The sequence below is a fragment of the Galleria mellonella genome, unplaced genomic scaffold (genome assembly GCF_026898425.1).
Source record: "Galleria mellonella isolate WM207_F2 unplaced genomic scaffold, CSIRO_AGI_GalMel_v1 utg905, whole genome shotgun sequence".
NCBI lineage: Eukaryota > Metazoa > Arthropoda > Insecta > Lepidoptera > Pyralidae > Galleria > Galleria mellonella.
In genome coordinates this window covers 314,226-329,901 of record NW_026442174.1, presented here as the reverse complement: position 1 = coordinate 329,901, position 15,676 = coordinate 314,226, and the positions used below count along the sequence as shown (strand labels likewise).

Sequence of the window (15,676 nt, the reverse complement as noted above, 5' to 3'; positions counted from 1 at the left end):
AATCTATGTGGTTAGGTTGGATAGGACATAGACTATTTTCATCCTAGTCAGTCAATATACATCTGGTCACGTGAACAAAGCCGCAGGCATAGCTAGTACTAAATGAGTACACGAGAAGTTTGGAATATTCTTCTCGGTCGTGTAGGATACACACGCCTATCTATAACCTATGTCATTTAACCGGGGCTTAAAGAGATACCTACAAATTGGCTGTCAAGCTGACGATCGCCAACATAGTACAAATTGCTGTGATGGCGACCGTCAGATCTGGACTACAGTACCTGCTTACCATCAGGTGGGGTCACTACGACTAGTTCCTAAACAGGAAGAGACCTCACCATCCAGCTCCTTGCTGCTGCGGTGTATCTCGCAGAATATGCACACGTAGCACACTGTGATGACGACGAGCGGCACGAAGTACATTGCGCATATACAGAAGACGTTGTAGGCCACCTCCTGCTGGTAGCTGCTGAACGCGTCGAATGACACGCATTGCTCGAAGCCCGCCACGCGGGGGTGGCGCTTCACTCTGAACACTATGCTCTGTTGGATACAACGACAGATTTATTGTTAATTATTTCATAACTACGCATATTATTTTTTAATGGACGACAGTTTTTTTTTTATACAACTTAGAATGGCAAACAAGCTCACGGCCCACCTGATGGAAAATGGTAACCGTCGCCTATAGACATGAGCAGTACCATGGACATAACAGAGTATACTGTTTCGCCCATGATACCCCCATGCGTTGCCATTCCTAAGGACACAAATGTTATTCCTCTGTACCCTGTAAATTCACTCCATATCCCACCCTTCAAACCGAAACACAGCCATGCAAACACAACTGAAAAATTTTAAAAGCTTGTCCTTGTTTGTTCAGGATTATCCGGTTTTGTAATCATCAGAGGAAACGTCGATGAAGTGGTAATCGTCGTCTACAGACATGAAGAGCACCATGGATGATGTTGCATATATGGCATCCGTATATCGTTTAATTGTTCATTACTTTTACGTATAGCAACACATTAAAAAATAAAAAAATAACATATGGAGGCTCTAAAGTTACTTTCTGTTTTAATGAAATTAATAAGCATGCTGTTGCTGATTTTCACCACCGTACAACCCGCCATAAACTAAAGTTTCATCCCAACTACTTGGACGAGTGGTGGTCTCCCACTATGCGTTTTTCAAGGCACTTTCTTCCACACACAACTACTATTTGGGATCAACTTCCAGCGACAGTATTTCCGAATCGATACGACATCATATCTTTCAAGAAAAGAGCATATTCCTTTTTAAAAGGCCGGCACCACACCTGCAATGCCTTTGGTGTTGTTGTTTTTCAGTTGTGTTTGCATGGCTGTGTTTCGGTTTGAAGGGTGGAATATGGCGTGAATTTACAGGGTACACAGGAATAACACCCGAGTCCTAAGAAACCGCAACGCATGGGAGGTATCATGGGCGAAACAGTATACTCTGTTATGTCCATGGTACTGTCTATATATGTCTATAGGCGACGGTTACCACTTTCCATCTGGTGGGCCGTCAGCTTGTTTGCCATTCTAAGTTGTATAAAAAAAAAATTACTTGAGGTGATTCCATCCGTGTAGACATCGATAAAAAGCAGGTTGCTTTTTTCACTGATGCTTCGTTCCTATTGGTCGTAGCGTGATGTTATATAGCCTATAGCCTTCCTCGATAAATGCACTATTCAACACAAAAAGAATTATTCAAATCGGACCAGTAGTTCCGGAGATTAGCGCGTTCAAACAAACAAACTCTTCACCTTTATAATATTAGTATAAATTGGAATTCCAACGATACTATGCGAAATTGACTAAAAGTAATGTAAAACTGATCGCGTACTGATAGTAGAGTAACGGAAATAACTTATATAGAGAGTTTTAAATTGTTTTGTTTAGATACAACGCAGGCAAAACTGTTTACAGTTTGCAAGCAATGGAAAAGTTTGATCGAGATAGCTTCGATGCTTCATAACAAGTTCATAAAGATCGTTATCGTTTGTTTCTTTTTTATTAAACGAAAACCGAAGAATGGATATCAATTCGAAAATGTTTTCGAGTATTATAAGATTGAAGCATATCTCCCGATTAGGGGTGGGTTATATATAGCTATATATATATATATATATATATATATATATATATATATATATATATATATATATATATATATATATATATATATATATATATATATATATACAACTTCGAATGGCAAACAAGCTGACGGTCCACGTGATGGAAATGACATGAGCAGTACCATGGACATAACAGAGTATACTGTTTCACCCATGATACCCCCTTGCGTTGCCATTCCTGAGGACTCAGATGTTATTCCTCTGTAGCTTGTAAATTCACGCCATTTAAACCGAAACACAGCCATGCATGGGAAAGAGGTACCCAAGCAAACGATTTTTGTACAAAGTCTCCGGTATATATATAATATCAAATTTGTTACAAGTTTGTAATTCAAAAAATAATATTGAATTAATAGACTTTTAACATATTCGAAAATAGATATCAAAGAAATGGGTGATGAGATTTTTTCTTGCATCAATGTCCAGAAGACAGCAATATATTGATATGAGATCGATATCCATATTAGGTACCCATGCTTGCTCCCGATAGCTAGCATCTCGTAAATTTCTAGGCGTACTCAACTCAATCCGGTACGATTTGTGAATGAATTAGTATAAAAACTTATAAAAAATTAGTATTTAATCTGAGTTATGTACAATAAAGATTTTTACAATACAAAAAAAAAAAAACTGATAAAAAGTTAATTTTAGATATTCATCTGTGTATCAAATTCCAAATCCGTTCAGCCGACTATAACAACTATCCGAATATCTCGGATAATTAGATATAGGATTTGTTTAGATTATAGGATTTCATTTTATTATTAGATTTATTTCAATTTGAAACTGTGAAATATTTTTTTTTAATTAATTTCATTCACTCATTTTTTTTATTTCATAACAAAAGTAACATTGTGTCGAAACCATTCATGCAAATTTTTAAAACATTTCACAATGCAATAAATAGTTTTTTTATTGTCATTCATAAATTCATGTTAAATAATATTTTTAAATAAACTAATTAGTTGCCTCAACATTTTTTTTTTATAAATAACTAACTTTAGATTCTAGTATTTTTACAACTTAGACAAAACTAATGACATCTCGTTTCTTTTTCAAGCTCTTTAAGGTTTATTTACATACACAAATACCAAAGATTTCGAAATAGAATTGTTCGAAATGTTATTCCTTGTTCTTAGCCAAATACGTATACTAAAAAAATATTCTTGTTTCTTCAAAAGTTGGGTAAAAATAAGTACAAAAAAAAATAATGCTATTTTCCTATCTTCAATATTTATGATCAATCTATTGCGCAAGTAATTACTAGAATAGGCACCGTTCTTATATTGACGAAACTGAAACAGCATCCACACAATATAATTAAATAAATATTTTTAGTGCTATACAAATTTATGTAACCATTTACAAGCATCCACACAATATAGTTAAATAAGTGTTTTTAGTGCTATACAAATTTATGTAACCATTTACAAGCATCCACACAATATAGTTAAATAAGTGTTTTTAGTGCTATACAAATTTATGTAACCATTTACAAGCATCCACACAATATAGTTAAATAAGTGTTTTTAGTGCTATACAAATTTATGTAACCATTTACAAGCATCCACACAATATAGTTAAATAAGTATTTTTAGTGTTATACAAAATTATGTCATTATATCATCATATCAGCCTTTAAATGTCCACTGCTGAACATAAGCCTCCCCTTGGGGAGTTTTTCCAGTAGTTGCCATGCTTGGCAGGCGGCTTGTACAATATATGAATTACAAAATATTATTATTATTATAATTCTGCTTCTATCAGAAATTGGATATTGATAAGTATTATGAAAGATATACAAACACTATAGTATAAAACTATCAAATACAATTGATTGGTTGCATAGATTCGTAGAAAATCTCCAGTTTGCAGTGTTGCGAGCCCGTTTTAACGAACTACTAGAGATGTTTCTCTAGTACTCCGTTAAAATAACCCTACAATAATACACATAGAATTTTAAATTTTATAGAAATCCCTTTGGTATAAACTTTCATTTATTTCTGTCTCATTCAATCACAACTCCGTTTAATCCAAATGGTTCGATAGACTGTGATTGAATTGTTGATTGAGTTTTTTACTTCAATCGTCTCGCAACACACAATAAAGAGCTGTCTATACCAATCTTGTTTCCCACTTAAGCATTTCCGTTCCCATCTCTCATTTCAGACGTCGTAATTGTAAGTTATGAATAAATTTGCATCTATATGTGGTATTCAAAAAGAGTTCTCTTGTTATGCTATTCTGTAAAGAGTCTCACTTTAAATCGCAACTTAGAATAGCAAACAAGTTGATGGTTCATCAGGTGGAAAGTGGCAACCGTCGCCAATAGACATGAGTAGTACCATGGACATAACAGAGTATGCTGTGTCGTCTATGTTGCCCTTCATGTGTTGCCATTTCTGAGGACTAAGGTAATGCCTCGGTACCCTGTAGTTTCATTGCCATATCTCATCTATAAAACTGATACACAACCATGCAAACACAACTGCTTTCTGGCAGAAACATGAATGGAGCAGAGGTATACAAGCAGACGACTTTTTTACAGTTTCCTTCTGGTAATTAATTTTATATGATTTTAAATTTTTCATAGTTATAAGCTTTAGGAAATATATATCATGTAAAATTAGTTTTAACTTTTTTAAACTACAGTGTGTCTCTAAGAATGGCACACTAACTCCAGTTCACTGTGTTGCCATTTTTAAGAAATAGTACTCTCATCGACCTTGCTTGTTTACAGCATACCAAAAAAAAATATTACTCGTGGATTCGTTGGTGTTCGAATTTAATTTACTGCTGCTGCATTATTCATTAACTTACGAGATTCATCATCATCGTATCGGCCATTAACTGTCCACTGCTCAACATAGGTTTCCCCTATAAGAGGGTTTACTAATAATGGTTTCCTCGCTTAGCAAGTAGGTTGGCAAGCGCAGTAAACCTTAGTTATTTTCCTCAACCAATAAGTTCCCTTAGTCCAATCTTACGTCACCCACGGGAAAGGAAACGGAGACCCATTCTATGCCGGAACCACATGATAATTTACGAGATTAGAAATGAGTATATTGGAAAGAGCACGTTTCTTATAAAAGTAATATTGTTTCTTACGATTTAATAATATTAATAGTAATTAATAATAATAATAATATAATTTATTTGCTGAAAAACACGGTATACAGATGTTAGTAATAATACGAGTATGTCAGGAACAGGCGTATTTTGCCAAAACAATGGCGTGCAAAATTTTAATATTTATGCTAACCTCTTTTCAAATACTATTAATAAAATATTATTTATGTATTTATAAAATGGAATTATGTTTTAGTCCAACAAGTCCTTAATTGAGTAATAACACTTGTCCAAAAGCCGTACAGTGCGTTCTTAAATTTTCTTAGTGTTTTTATATTTATAATATTTTCGGGTATATTATTAAAAATTCTTATACACATATTTATGATGTAGGAAAGCAAGAAGAAACAATATTACCTTCAAGTTTATATCTTCAATGAAAAATTGCTGTCTTAATTCATTATTTTGTAGAAATAAATACCTTTTTCATATTATTCCGACAAACACCCCATATTTTTTAAGGCCATTATTAAAGATAAACTGGGGATGAAAATTTATGTGCGAGGGAGAGAATAAAGTAAAATAGCGTCGGAAGTGACAATGTATATAAAAATTGGCAATGTAAGAGAGAAAACCACATATAGTAATAATTATATTAGAGCGATATATCTATAAGTCAATCACTTATGTGCTAATGGCCTATAAGGAAAAATAAAGTAAAACGGGAAGACTTTATTATTTATCCGTTTTTGCACGTAACTTTAGTTGCTGTTTTTTATTATTTGACATTATTTTATTTATTTCTCTTGTGTTTGTATTTTGTCACAACATGGCTTCACAGAATACCAATGTCGTGTTAATTAAATTTTCGTAGCATAATTATGCTCAGTGGCGGACAAAAAGATAAATGAATAAGTACATTTGCATTACTCTGTATATTTTTATCGTTTTTAAATGTCAAAATTGCACTATGGTTAGGTCTTGAATATAGAAAATTCCAGACAAATTATCTTTTTGAAGACTAGGCAGCATGGTCTCCGACCTTAGCCTGTTCCAAACGGAACAAACGTATAAAAAAAAAAAATTGAATATAGAAAAAAGAAAAAAATTATGTATATTAAATTATTATATAAATTATTAGTACAAAAAACCAGTCAACAATGAAATAAAAACAATATAGAGAATAATTTTATATTAACTGTATCTTGCAATTTTGTTTATTAAATAGGCTTATAAAGAAAAGAACATAATGTGAAACTTAGGGCACACTAAATCGAATAGGCAAGTAATTTCATTGAAAACTGCCTAGTCATTCAAACTAGTAGTTGAGCACCAAAAATCGAAACATCTGTAAATAATTCCACATTTATAATACGTATATTAATAGGAGAGAGTTTTAAAACATTCCAACCTTTTGATTTGGATTAATTAAATTAAAAATTCACAAACTTACAGCGAAACTGAGAGTAATGTTAAATATTTTGCTTTATTAAACCAATAGAACAATTTCCATACAACCTCGGTCTACAATTAGTGAAACTTGGCAAGTTTATAAGTGTAGAAGTAAATTTTAGCATATTTTATCAGAATCAAACGATCGTAGTCAATCTATATATTATATATAAAAATTAATACCACTTTTCGTTGTAATTTTATAACTCAAGAACGGGTTCACCTATCCAAACCAAATGTTTCGGCTTTGTTCGTACTATTTAGTAGATGGTTTATGTGAAGTTTGCACAAAATCGGTTCTATTTTTATCAGATTTTTTTGTAACAAATGAATTCTATAAATGGCGGATCATTTTGTTAATGGGGAGTTTTGTGTCAAATTCAAACTTTTTTTAAGATAGGGATTGTGCTGTCATATTGAAACTTTTTCCAGTGTTGACAGTACAAGCATGTTGTTATGTCATTTATGCGGTCATTTCATCTTGGACATGCTTCGATTAAAGCAAATTGTCAGAGATATTGATGTTAATTTTTTTTTTATTTCACTTTATACGTAGCGAAGCACGTACCGGGCCGCTAGTAATTGATATAATATGAACTTCGTGAAGTTTAATAAAACTATAGATTCATTATATTAATTTTGTTCAACAGTTTTGTTTAAACTATGTATTAATTTCATATCATCTTATCATTATCATTTATGTGTTTGTTTTTAATAAATTGCTCAAGCTGTGCACATAATGTAATTACTAGATATAATAATAATTTACCAGAGGGAGACTTTGTACAAAAGTCGATTGCTTGGGTACCTCTGTCCCATTCGTGTTTCAACCGTGAAGCAGTTGTGTTTGCATGGCTGTGTTTCGGTTTGAAGGGTGGGATATGGCGTGAATTTACTGGGTACAGAGGAATAACACCTGAGTCCTCAGGAATGGCAACGCATGGGGGGTATCATGGTCGAAACAGTATACTTTGTTATGTCCATGGTAGTGCTTATGTCTATAGGCGACGGTTACCACTTTACATCAGTTGGGCCATTAGTTTGTTTGCCATTCTAAGTTGTATAAAAAAAAAAAAATTATAGCCAAATCATAAATGTCATTATTACTTAAGTTTTTTATGGTTGTGATCTGTTTTATGTGCCAATAAAATAAAATAAAATAAAATAAAAAATATCATTGTCATCTTTCTAACCTTATCCCAATTATTATTTAGGGTCGGCGTAATATGTTTTCCCGTCCATTCTTCTTTATTTGCAGTAATTTCCGCATTCACTCCCAATCTGGCCATATCATCTTTCACACAGTCTATCCATATCTTTTCAAGTTTTCCTCTACCCTTATAGCCATCCACATTTATTATTAATACCTTAAAACCTGCTCCTCATCCCTGCGCATCACGTGTCTATACCGGCACAGATAGTTACTTCTTAATTTTTCTATCGCTGGCGCTACTTTCATACTTTTTTTTTAAATGGATGATAATGGAATGGTATACCCGCGCTATTGGTATACACTGGCGGGGCACCAGTGAAGGATGATAGGTGAGGATGAATTAGGTCAGTTACCCCATCGTGACGAATTCAACAAGAATTGTTCACGATGGTTTCCAGGAGGAACCACGTGGAGGTCGACCTAATAAGGCATATTGCTAGCAATGGGGCTGTCAAACTCCATTGCTAACAATCCCTTTCCCCCGCTACTTTCATACTTTAATATGTATTAATTATACATTGCATTGGTATTTTATATCACGATGGGATGATCATTTCAGTGATATTAGGTGACGAGGGCCAGTAGGCCCTATTGCTAGCAATATTACTTGTCTAGTCTGTGAACTATCTTGATTTTACAACAAAGAGCTAACTGACTTCACTTCGTCCTCACCTGTCTCCTCTCACTAAGTATCCACTAGCGTAAATCAATAACGTAGAGAAGTGATCGTTCCATTTTTATTCAATAATCTATTTCTTTATTGGATGGAGTGGTTCGTAGAAATGAAATTATTTTTGAAACTTATTTTCATTTTTTAACGCTGTGTATATATAATTTAATAATCTCGCCCGCAACGACGTTTTCACGGGCTCTACGTACTACAGCCTGTATTGCGAGATGAGATGCCGTGACGCAAGGCGTTGTATGCTCTCTGAAGATATATATATATATATATATATATATATATATATATATATATATATATATATATATATATATATATATATATATATATATATATATATATATATATATATATATATATGTCTAACCGAAATTTATACATTTTCCCGTTTTCCCAACATTTCCCTTCACTGCTTTGCTCCTGTTGATCGTAGCGTAATGAAAAGTAATAACCTGCCCAGGAGTATGGAGAATTGTACCAAGTTTTTGTTTGTATAACGAACAAACAGACAGACAAAAATTTCACTGATTGCAATTTTGGCATCAGTATCGATCACTAATCACCCGCTGATAGTTATTTTGGAAATATATTTCATGTACAGAATTGACCTCTCTACAGATTTATTATAAGTATAGATAAAAAAATTTATATGAATAAAATTATAAGTTTTATATACTTGTGATATACGTGACATAGCAGGAAATGAAGATTTGGAAACGTTTTAAAACCACGTCGCGTACAGCGCGGTTTCAGAGGAATTTTTGTGAATGCTCAGGCTGTGAAATGAGCTCACTGCCGAAAACCTTTATTTATATTTATTTATATATTTTTTTAGACTACAGTATGGGCCCCTTCAAAAACAGGTTTCTTTAAAGTTTTTTTAATGGGTGAAGATGGAATAGCTACCCCGCTTGCGCTATCGGTTTACGCTGGCGGGGTACCAGTGAAGGGTGACAAGTGAGGATGAAGGCAGGTCAGTTGGCCCATAGTGACCAATTGAACAAGAATTAACCACTATAGTTTCCAAGGAAAACCGCGTGGAGGTCGACCTGATAGACTGCTAATAATGGAGCTGTTTGACCTTATTACTAACAATTCCTTACTTCCCAACACATGCGGATTATCAGGGGCATAACTATATTTTTTATGATATCCTAGTCTAGTCCTAGATAGTTTGGGGGAAAGGGATTGTTAGCAATGGAGTTTGACAGCCTCATTGCTAGCAATATGCCTTATTAGGTCGACCTCCACGTGGTTCCCCTGGAAACCATTGTGAACAATTCTTGTTGAATTCGTCACGATGGGCTAACTGACCTACTTCATTCTCACCTATCATCCTTCACTGGTGCCCCGCCGGTGTATACCAAAAGCGCGGGTGGGGTTACCATTCCATTATCATCTGTTAAAAAAAAAGTCCTAGATAGTTAGCTCATTTGCCATATCTAATTGTTTTTTTTTTATACTATTGAGGTGGTAAACAAGTATATGACCGGTTTGGTGGTAAGCGGTTACTGTAACCTATGAACGTTGGGAATACCAGAGACATTACTGAAGAAGCTTCTTTACACCCCTTTTGAAGACTGTAGGGTATATTCATATTGCGTAACATATACTTAAGTTGAAGAGCATTTTCTATAAATTATTTGTGACAAATGGCCTTAATTACTTAAATATATTGTCTTATCTATGTTTACAACTCCACGCTGTAGTCTCGTGGAAAAACCTCGACAGGGAGCTCATTCCATAATTTGAGCGTTCGTGGGAGAAAACATTGAAATATTTTTTTGGAAAAATATTTGAAATTTGGTCCTACCGGGGGGAAAGAGATTGTTAGCAATGGGGTCTGACTGCCCTATTGCTGGCAATATACCCTATCAGATCGACCTCCACGCGGTTCCCCCTGGAAACTATCCTGCTTAATTATTGATGAATTCGTCATGATGGGCCAACTGACCTGTTTCATTCTCATTATCCTTCACTAGTGCCCCGCCAGTGTATACCGATAGCGCAGGTGGGGTTACCATTTTATCATTCATTTAAAAAAAAAACCTGGTACTACCAAGTTGTAAATTTGAAATTACTTTACCTGTGGTAGACTACACGCTAATGCTACTGCCCATGCGCAGTACAGCATCTGTTTACTGCGCCGCCTGGCCACCGGTAGCCTCAGGGGGTACAGCACAGCGAAGAACCTGCAAATACAAAATTATTGGTAATTTTTATTTCAAAGCAGAAAATAATGGTTCCCATATTAGTGTATTTTATCTAATAAATGGAAAATATGCCTCAGCAGAATTAAATCTAAACCTGTCGTTAAAAATAAGAAAAAAGAAATTACGTTACTATAGATTAATACAGAAAATTGTTCAAATTGTTTGTTTAAAATAATTGTTCCTAATTCTTCTATTCTTCTTCTATTTACTTAAAAAAAAAAAGTAAAATTAATGAACTAAAAGTAAAATTATATATATATATGAATATATAATAACTATATATATATATATATATATATATATATATATATATATATATATATATATATATATAATAATAGATTTTAGAATATTAAAAATTTTTAGAATATACTTTGTTAAATTAATATATCTTTATCTTTAATTAAAATGAAAATAAAGTAAGTATATATTATTTATAATCAAATACTATATAATAATACTAATGCTCACCTATCAACGGAGATACAAACGAGAACATTGGAAGACAAGTAAAGGCCGAACGCCCTCAGCACTAACAGCAGTTTGCAGAGGGAGTTGCCAACAAGCCATGCGTTCGTGTACTTCCACCCGATCTGAGGACAAGTGAAAAAATAATATAAGTAAGTACTACACAATGACAAAGCTGAAGACTGTGCACAATGGAATAACATCATAAGAGAGGCAACGGACACCTTTCAAGGACACGACCTTCAGTAATGAAGAGGACGAAGAGAGAGAGACACAATGACATCAGTTTCGCGGTCCTCAAGCTAGGATATCCTGTGTTCATCATCATCATCATTCCAGCTGTTATCTGTCCAGTGCTGTACGTAGGCCTTCCCCATAAACTGCCATAAGGAACGGGGGCGTTCCTCATGACAGTTTACCATTAGGAGGATTTTGCCTGTAGTCGCCACGCTTGGTAGGCGGTTACCAATTAGTAACCGCAGTTTGGCTTTTGGTGATATTAAGAGAGATGCTACTGCCCATTCCTCGAGTAATAAGTCTATCCAGTGTTATGAGGAACCAATCCAGTTATAAGGAAGCAACAAATAACTGTAAGTACGACATCTGGACTAGGGAAGAAGGTATTGTTAGTAATGCGGTCTACCAGCCCCATTGCTAGCAATATACCCTGTCAATTCGACCTCCCCGTGGTCCCCGCTGAAAACCATCGTGCTGAATTCTAAGTGTATTCATCACGATTGGTTAACTGACCTGCCTTTTCATTCTCACCTATCATTCTTCACTGGTGCCCCGTTAGCGTATACCGATGGCGCAGGCGGGGTTACCATTCCATTATCATCCATTAAAAAAAAGTATTATAAAACAAACAAGGTTACATAAAAGAAATGGAGTGATTACAGATAACTTTTAATCAAAACATTTCCTACTCTGTACGTTCCTGGCTGTAGTTATTTAGCAGTGGTTAATAGATCTATATCTAATTGCCTACTTAATTTATTGCAAATGTTGCTTGCTCGCCACAGATAACTGGTTTCTGTGATTTGTTGTAATAACGAAAACAGAAACTGGCTGGGTAAATATAATCTAGTTTATGACCTTATAAATGTGTACATTGTACCTACAATGAAGTTAATTTATGAAAAAAGCTTGAAAATCCGTTTAGTAGTTTTAAGATCAAAGTGAACGTACAGAGACATGGCGGAGGGCTTTGTTTCATAATATGTTCAGAAATTCTAAATTACGAGTGTTAACAGGTTATTGGAAAGGTCTTTTTTTAACTTATTTACTATTTACCAGAGGGAGACTTTGTACAAAATCGTTTGCTTGGGCACCTCTGTCCCACTCGTGTTTCTACCGTGAAGCAGTTGTGTTTCGGTTTGAAGGATGGGGTATGGCAGTGAATTTACAGGGTACAGAATTTACAGTACCTAAGTTCTCAGGAATGGCAACGCATGGGGGGAATCATGTGCGATACAGTATACTCTGTTATGTCCATGGTATTGCTCATGTCTATAGGCGACGGTTACCACTTTCCATCAGGTGGGCAGTCAGCTTGTTTGCCATTCTAAGTTGTATAAAAAAAAAAACTTTCTATCTATTCAGCCTACATCAGCAGACTGCTCCAATTATGGCTCTTCTTTGTCGAGCCACTTATAACAATTAAATATTTAAAATTAACAATTTAATAATAACAAAATTAATTTCTTTTAAGTTGACCGTGTAAGAGCATTATGTTATTAAACCAATGAACTTTCACCAAGATCCTACAAAAAGACAAATAAATAGCCATAAAATTATTCAAGTACAATTTTCTTTGGTGGAAAATTATCCAATTGAAATTTTAAGCTTTTTAAATAATACAAAAACAAGTTGTTAAGAACAAAAGATTTAAAGCAATCCACAAAAGTATTGCAAAGAAATGAGATATTAAAAGGGCCACCTACTTAGGTGAATAAGTTTTATTTCTGAGCGGTTGTGAAACGCTGAAGGTAATATAGCTATACAGGCTGGTTTTATTATGTTTACTTTGGATTTAATATCTCCAACGGCCTAGTATATAAGCAGATAGAAGTTTCGTTTATTTTATATCTTTATTTGCCAATCAATACTATTATAAATGCGAAAGTTTATAAGAATGTATTGATGGATGTTTGTTTGTGATTATTTTATGTAAAAACTACTGAATGGATTTGAAAGAAATTTGGTGTATGGATTTTTTTATTGGTGAATCAATGAAATTTTAGTTTTTTTTTCTTATCTTTTTTATTTAGAGGCTTTTATCCTATAAGGACATGTCAGCCTTATCGTATCCTAATTTTATAAAATACCTCACATACTTAAAACATTGATACATAAAAAATAATACATAATATCTTAGTAGTATATTTTCATAAAGGGAATTATTGATACAAAAGTATAGTAATTAAAGATTTTGTCATTCCGGAATGTAGAACTACATTAATGCGAGGTAATTTTAAAGTTGAAATTTTATAGTTGATCAATCATGGTGAATTTGTTGTTAACTACGATATTTTCCAGGGGAACAACGTGGAGGTCAACCTGATAGGGTATATTGATAGAAATGATGTCATTAAGTTCCGTTACTGACAATCCTTTCTCTCCCCAGTACTCTATTTATAATGAAGGATTTGTGACCAATCTTTTATGGAGTCGTGTTTCCTTATGATTGTTTTATAATGCAAAAATATTATTTAGGTAATTACCTAATATCATAACGCTGTAATTTTGACAGTCTCTCGGCATGAGAATAAACACCTGGCATTTTTCTCGCCATATTTCATTTTGGCATTCCTATATCGAATTTTTTTTTATTTGAAATTTTTTTATTAATTAATTCTTCTTCGACCGAATTTATAAAAAAATAGTGTTCTCAGTTCAAAGCTTGTATTTAGATATTTTTTATGTTTGTTACTTCGAAATTCCGTAATTTATAAATCCTTTTTTTATCTGAAAGGATGTATAGCTATATTCAGATTGGTCAGGTCGTAGTTTATTTTTTTAATCTTGTTCCACTTAGATTGAAATCGGCGTTTTTTTTTTGTGAAATATTATTACTACACGTGTTAGGGGTGTTCTTCTCTAAAAATCTGTCCGATTATCTTACCAATTTCCTTTACGCATTTTCAACGTTTCTTCCCTTTTCCTCCATACCGTAGGTGGCGGAAACCACCAATAAATGCATTCCTAAAGAGAGTTGACGTCAGGCAGGCGGTTGGTCGTAAAAATATGAGTCAAATCTTTTTGTAATATGGATAAAAAACATATTACGCCGACCACAAATAATAATTGGAATAAGGGTAGGAAGTAGAAGATTTATTAACATTAAATAAAGTAGCATCCGTCTCAAAACTCCACTAAATGCCTAACTGCGGTTGCCAGCCTGCCTGTCACACGTGGCATTAACTGGCAAAACAACCCATAACCAAAACTATTCCATTCAGTCTAGAAAGTTAAAATTTGGAACATACGTTTATATAATAATGTAATGTAAGTAATTTAATTTTAAGGTGGAAACACGATACTATTAATATTATATAAAATTACGACTTATTTTTTATGATTGAGATATATTGATTGACTGGCCTAAAAAGTAATCTACCCATATGAGGGGGGAGTGGGAGGGATTATTAGTAATGTGGACTACCAGTTATATCCTAACAGATCGACCGCCACATAGTCCCCTCTTGAAACAATCTCGCTGATTCCCAGGTGCATTCATCACGATGGACTAACTGACCTGACCTTTTCATTCTCACCTATCAGCCCTCACTGGTGCCCCATCAGCGTACACCGATAGAGCAGGCGGGGTTACCAGTCTATCATCACCAATTAAAAAATATAACAATATTTCTAACCGTTTATAGTCCTCTTATAACAAACTGTAACTAAAACTAATATTTCTAATATAATTTTTATTATTTATTGAGATACTACAAAAATCGCAATGTATCTACTATATATATATATATATATTATATATATATATATATATATATATATATATATATATATATATATATATTTCGTTTAATTATTTTTAAAAATCGACAGATATTTCCAATGTTGCCACATTCCGACAAACTTCATACGGAAGTTACGCTTGTAATTAAAAAACCAAACCCCGTACAGTTATTCTCAATTGATTTTGATGCTTTTATACTCTGTTTCAATGGAACTTAATTAAAAAGCAAATAAAGCGATAATTAACCCGACCATAGACAAGCGTAGCGATACCAATATCAATATCAAAACCAATAAAAAAGTCAAATATTTAATTGAAATTGAATGAATTTTGCAAAAACGATGGTAGGAGATTAATATAATGTTTCTTTGTAATGCATTAATAATAAAAAAAAAATTAGGAATTCGAAATACTTTCAATTAATATAGAC

General features: G+C 33.6%; 1 protein-coding gene across 1 annotated transcript in view; it reads right to left on the bottom strand.

Annotated features, from left to right (window-relative positions):
- LOC116413486 (adipokinetic hormone/corazonin-related peptide receptor variant I-like) overlaps positions 1-15,676 on the bottom strand; it is a 180,320-nt gene that overhangs the window by 9,227 nt on the left and 155,417 nt on the right. The window contains exons 2-4 of the mRNA XM_052902479.1: positions 11,268-11,389; positions 10,670-10,775; positions 339-543 (exon numbers count right to left, since the gene is read on the bottom strand). Coding sequence (XP_052758439.1) covers positions 339-543; positions 10,670-10,775; positions 11,268-11,389 — 433 coding nt within the window. The remainder of the gene's footprint in view (positions 1-338; positions 544-10,669; positions 10,776-11,267; positions 11,390-15,676) is intronic.